Here is a 6,509-nt window from a genome sequence, read left to right as displayed (position 1 = left end):
CCAAAAACAATTAGCGCAATCTAATCGAATGCGAAGATTTTTTGTCACTGGAACAGAAAGTATTAGGCCTATTTTTTTTTGCTGAATCTTTGCACCAATTCATCTTTTTTCTTTTTTCCTCCTGGAAAGATGCAAATTGACAAATTCGTTATGAATAATGACTTCCCACCAAACGAGAATGAATTGAAATGAATTGAAATGGATTCAGATTTTCAGAAATATTGATTCACGAATATTAAAATGAATGCTTTTCAATCCTGAATTTTTAATCATTTATAGGAATTGCATGAAGTACATCTCTATGCTTTTCAATCTAAAAATAATATTAGCTTTTTCTGTGCACAACACACACATTATGAATATTGTTCAATTCAAAATTTTGAATAGGAAATGCAGTTTTTCAATCCAATTGCATCCAATTGAAACCAATTAAATCCAAAAAAAAGTACGTATTCGCTACTTAAAATATGCATTCGGATAGGAAAAAATTTCAATTTATTTTAATCCATTCTCGTTTATGTCGATTACTAAAAAAATTATAAAGTAATTATATTAAATTAGTTACTATAAGTACCAAAGAAATGAATTATTATAGGTTAAGTTGCAGATGAGTTATAAACGAAAAAGAGGAACGAAATTGAGTTAATACTGAAAAAAATCACTCGTTAATTGTAACTAATTCGTTACAAGTAACGAGCATAATTATTTCCCAACTGATACATGATAGATAGCTATACATATATTTTTATGTCTTACAATATTTCGCTTATTATATCTTAACAATATTATATCATATATTTAACGCGCGTTAATTAAATTGCTCTCATATGTTAATTTTCTTAATTTTTTACAAGTCATATAAGTTAGCTATTTTTAATGCGTCGGAATAATTCTGATGCAACATACTATGATACACAACAAAGCCAATAATGTGGCTTTGCGAAAGCACTCAGGCATATCCGTCATCTAAAGAAAATGCGTGAACCATACACTGTACATAGTCATTTGAAATATAAAGATTCTCAAAATCGAGGACTGCGCATGCAATATACAGTATTGTTAATTCAAACAATTAACAATCCGTATCTTATCTTATCTTTCCCAAAAGATTCCCTTCTATCCTTATTATCAAAATATTCGTTTTTTGTTCTTGGTCTTACAAATAAAAACGATAATTCATTTCTTTTAAATCGAATCCCGCGAGAGAATGCATAGAAAGAGATCCGTGATTTGAGAACCCCGGACACGGAGTGACGCACGAAGTTAGCCGCATCGAGCGGCGAACAGACCGGCGATGATTGGCAAGAAGATCCTCGCGCTCGGCCAATCGTGGCGCGACACATGTTTGGATGGAGATGGTGACAACTGAGAGTCAGTCAGTTGCGTCAGTTTATTCGCGTCATTCGCGTCGTATGGTGGTGAAACTTAAAGTATTTTGCTCAGACTGATATCAGTCGAAATCTAGACTGGATCCGTCATCGAAGGAGCGACGCGAAGCCTCGGAGAATTGTTGTTGTAGCACGAGAGGCCAGAAGTTAAAGAATATACTGAGAAAGTAGGACGCGTCGCGTCACGTCGCATGGCGGATTATGAACTCCGTGAAGAGTGTTATCATCACCCTGCCTAAGGGAGTGCCCAAGGCGATCCCGAGGACCGAATCATCGCGCAACTCGCTACCTAAGCTGAACTTTACGTCAATCCTGGTGGACAAGGCAAGAATGGACAACAGGAAGGTCGTCTCTGATCAGCAAGAGGAGATGCGCGATGACGATGTCGCGACGCTCCTCGAACCCGTGGACACCCGCGTACGTGGAAAGAAACGTCGTCTGGATCATTTAACGTGGGAGGAGAAATTGCAACGAAAGTAAGCGAGAGAATCCAGTTATCAGGATTATTTTTGTCAACTTTTCAAAGTTTTTAAAGAATTCGAATTTTCGGAATTAAGCTTTGAAAGAATTCGAAAATTCAGGATAATTATACACTTTTTTCTATAATTCCATATATTTCTAGGAATGCCGTCCACTTGGCGCTCAATCGCGAGTATTGTTTGTTTTTGTTTAGTATTTAAATAATAAGATAAACAAGAATGAAATGATTCTAAAAGTGCAGTTTGCGAGTGCAAAGTGGAAGTGTAATAGCCTATAATTCTGCTAACATTTGTTCATATTTATTTAAATACGATTATTGACGTTACATTTTTTACATTTAGAATTATCATTCTTATTATTCTTTGCTTTTAATCTTTTCAACGCCTTAAGCCTATTCTACAATGCTCTTTGTTTCCTGTTACCTTTTTTCTTCTGCAATCATTTTATCAACAATTGTATTTCTTGCTATGTATTTCTTATTTCTTTCGATCGAAATTCGTTAACTTTTATCTCAGGCGATATAAAACAAAAAATCAGATAAGAAACAAAAAGATAAAATGTAAAAAAATAGCAAAAAGCAGAAAAAACAGAAAACAAAAAGCACATTGTAGGCTTTATTTACTTATCTCGTTTTAAATTATCTCGTTTTTGAAGATTTTAAGTAACGCGAACCTAGACCTATTGTTAAAATAGAACGCATTCCATAAGCATAATCCATTAAATTAATTTATTGAATCATCTAATCTATAAAGTTATCTAATCTATAAGTAATCTATAAATAAGTAATCTATAAAGTAAAAATTCTGGTTTCAAAAGTTTATTCTGTATAGAATTACATCAGTCAGGGACTTGTATCAGCATTACTCATAGCAATGGTTGCCGCTTATCAGTTTAGCTTATTCACAGATTGTTTTTTGCTTTGATAAAAACCTTGGCAGTCATGTAATGTTTAGTGTTCAGTAGAAGTGTCTTTTTTAGCTTGTAGATAAATCTTATCAGCTTATCAACAAGCAGAAATGTCCAAACGATATTTTTCAGAATTTTTAAAAATTAAGGCTAGAACACAAATCTTTGTATAACGCATAAAGTATAACGGGCTTTTAACACTAAAATCTTTACCTAAAACCTTTAAATTTTAAACCACAAAAAATTGATCTATCATAATTGGATGTGAAAAGAACAATCGACTACGATTATTCTTAGTCAATTTCTTAGGACTTTAAACTTAAAGCTCTAAGCTTGAATGGCTTATTGTAAAAGCTCATAAGAGAATTGATCGATCAGTCATTTTCTTCCTGAAAATGAAATGGACTGACTGGCTGATTCTCTTATACTTTATACAATATACATTATAAAGGTGCTCTGGCCTTTAAAATTATGAATATTTACATGAGATTCAAGGATGTACAAAGTGCTTGTTGCGAAATATTTTCCGTGTAATAAACGATGACCACCTGTTTGTTATGCATCATTTGATGATTCGTTTCTATTGACGTAAATGCAATTACGCGATATCGCTATATGCGAACATCTGAGATACATCTGGAAATAATGAATTGGCGGAATAATTCATTGATAGCAGTTATTTCAACATTTCTCTAACTATTAATTAGAAATAAATTGTCTGTAAAAAAAAATTATGAAATAAGAAACAATGTTGAATCATATACATTGAGAAACGAAATAGATTTTAATACAAACATTTTTTTCGATATACTAATATAATATACTAATATAATATGTAATTTTATTCAAATTTTATTAAAATAAAAAAACAAATTTTTAATTTTTTAAATTTAGTTAGAAAGTTTTAATTTTTTATAAATTTGTAGAAATTTTTATTCTTTTTGTTTTTTACCGTGAGAGAGAATTTATGATCATCTTGACTATTTATTTGTTTATTTATTGCTCCATTTAACATCGATGTTTTCTTTGTCCGGCAGAAAACTGAAGAATCGAGTGGCCGCTCAAACCTCGCGAGATCGCAAAAAAGCCAGGTTGGACGAGCTTGAGGAAACAGTGAGGACACAAAAGGAAAGGAATGAGTTACTTACACAAGAATGTGCGATGCTGAGGTCGCAGAACGAACTGCTAACGTCGCAGAACGAATGGCTGTTGAACGAAAATAAGAGGCTTAGAAACGAAAGGGACGCAGTGAGGAACACGCTCACAGATCAGCAACAACCGATCTGCTCTGCCTGTCGGACTCGTGTCGACAGTGCTGTACCTTCGCTGGGATCTGCAGTATCCCCCAATGACCCTCTGCCGCAGGGTGGGACAGCACAGTCGGCATTGCGTCCGACGCGGACGCCAGGAGCAACCGCGCTGCTGAAATTTCTGACTCTATACTTCCTTTTGAAGAATTGTTCAGCGTATTCCAAAGCGCTGACGCCGAACGATTCGAAGAGCTGGCGGAGAGCCTCTTACGAGAAGTCAGTCCAGAAGTTGAAGCAAATCCTCATAGATCAAATGAACAAGTGAGTCTTGAGAGTTGCAATCGATATATATACAATTACATCTTTTGCATTGCATTTTCATCTTGTATCTTGTTGTATTTTTCATTCAGAGCAAATCACGAAAAATTATTGTCGCTCCACTTCTAATTACATGAGCTGGTATAATTTTTTTCTTTAAAAAATGTAATGCACATTAAGTCTTTTTTTAACTATAATTAAGTTTTTTGTTATTTTTTCTTGATTTACATTTCTTTTTTTTTTAAATCGCACGCTTAGTGTAATAACTTAGATGTAAGATGCAGAGATGGATGAAATATTCCGAAGTAGAATGGAATTCTAATCTCAACAGTGGGAAGTGCAAGTTTTAATCTCTGGAGAAAATCCGAACGTTTCATTCATTTTCTGTACAATCCGCGCGTCCTCATGATTTAGTCGTTCTCTCTTAATGACCTGTCGATCGCTCTTCATTCCACAGGTGTCCGTCAACGAAGCTCCCGTTGAAAAACCTGACCATCCAGAGGCATTGGTGGGGCAGACATCAAAAAATGTGGAAGCCAGTAGAACTGGTGGAAGCATAGACAGCGTACCCTCTTTTCTACGAGATACGTCCAATTGGTTTCTTGAGGACTGCGATACAACAAAGACCACGTCTATCAAGACTGAGACTGAAATTAAACAAGAGTCTGAGACGGCATCGGATCTCGATACTGTCTATGGTACATACGACGAGACCACCAACTCCATCACGATTATGTATCCGGGTGAGGAGAACGACGGCTGTGTAGGTATTCAGGAATGCGTACAAGAGGTGGTCAGTAGTAACGAGAGCGGTGCCGTCAGTCATACCACAGACGACGCTGTACATCTCACTGTTCCTTCATCGGGCATTCAATTGCGCTATCCGGCGCAATTCTCACCGGCATACACCAATTCTATGTCACCTGCTATGAGCGACGTAGACAACTACGGTATTTCCTCGACAAAGCAATTGGATTGCGCCAGTTTATCGGACGGTGGATACGAATCTCACGATTCCCCGCAATCACACATGTCGGAATTGTTCGATCTCGAAAGTTTCAGCGAGCTGTTTCCCACGTTGGGCTGACAATTCCGAATAAGGCGTGCTGCCGAGGCGAACGCCAGATCGATATCGAACCGTTACATATGTGACACGGGAAATTTTAGCGAAAATAGACTACAAAAGAAAAATGAAAGAGAGATTTGGAAAATATCGTTATAATATGCCGAAATCATTTAATATTAGATAGAAACTTGTAAACTTTGACTAGACTCTCGCACATTTTTTTTATCAATATCGAGCAGTTTAACTTCAACGTTTTGAACGAAAAATATAACTCTTGGAGACTTAATGCAAGTTATGTAAATATGTAATAAAGATATGTCCTACATTCTCGTACTCAATACGTAATTATACTTGTATTATATTCATTCAAATGATTATAAAAAGACATATTATAGCTATTTAAAGAGGCTCTTTTTATAAAAGTTATTTTAATTAACAGAGAGCTTCTGGAGAAATAAATTTGTTTTTTCTATTCTTTTAGCTTTGAATAGTAGCTTTATCCAGCACAATTAGTAACACGACATATTGCTACATATTGTCTAACTATTAATTGACATATTAATAGTACCAAATTTTTTTTACAATAAAATTAAAACTAGTGACATATTAATTATAAGAATATATTTTTGTATATATTTAGATCATAAATTTTTTTTAATTTATTCGATATTGTAAGAGGATATATCTAAATAGTTCCCTATAGCATGAACGGTGAATTTTTTTACACACACACCTACACATGCCTATTTAAGAAATTTATTATTAATGTATACATATTTAGACATATATATATATATATATATATATATATATATATATATATTGATTTTTGTTTTTGCTGTGTAACAAATAAATCTCAAACTAATGACATAGTTTTTATTTTCCAACTCTGCGCTAAATTGCATCGTTTGTACCTGATGACGCGAATTCGTTCTGTTTATTTTTCGTAATTTTCTCGACTGTTTTATATGACAATATACAATTCGATATAGTAGGCATATGTATGTAGCGCTGTTTGCGCAGTAATGTTATAATAACTGATTATTATATTAATGCTATTTAAATATTTTATAAATATACGAAATATTTTTAACGGGAAGA

At 34.2% G+C, this 6,509-nt stretch overlaps 1 protein-coding gene across 1 annotated transcript; it reads left to right on the top strand.

Annotated features, from left to right (window-relative positions):
* Positions 1-1,589: 1,589 nt before the first annotated feature.
* On the top strand, positions 1,590-5,429 carry LOC105620358. The gene is made up of 4 exons (XM_012201859.1): positions 1,590-1,864; positions 3,812-4,068; positions 4,140-4,345; positions 4,800-5,429. The coding sequence occupies exons 1-4, from the start codon at positions 1,590-1,592 to the stop codon at positions 5,427-5,429; spliced, it is 1,368 nt and encodes a 455-aa protein (XP_012057249.1).
* The last annotated feature ends 1,080 nt before the right edge of the window (positions 5,430-6,509 follow it).

Source organism: Atta cephalotes (assembly GCF_000143395.1).
Source record: "Atta cephalotes unplaced genomic scaffold scaffold00025, whole genome shotgun sequence".
Classification (NCBI taxonomy): Eukaryota; Metazoa; Arthropoda; class Insecta; order Hymenoptera; family Formicidae; genus Atta; species Atta cephalotes.
This window is presented reverse-complemented; position numbering and strand designations above follow the sequence as displayed.

Coding starts and splice junctions, on each gene's coding strand:
- LOC105620358 (XM_012201859.1), top strand. CDS start 1,590: ATGAACTCCGTGAAGAGTGTTATCATCACCCTGCCTAAGGGAGTGCCC. Junction 4,069..4,139: donor ACAACCGATCTGCTCTGCCT/GTCGGACTCGTG, acceptor CCTCTGCCGCAG/GGTGGGACAGCACAGTCGGC. Junction 4,346..4,799: donor CTCATAGATCAAATGAACAA/GTGAGTCTTGAG, acceptor TTCATTCCACAG/GTGTCCGTCAACGAAGCTCC.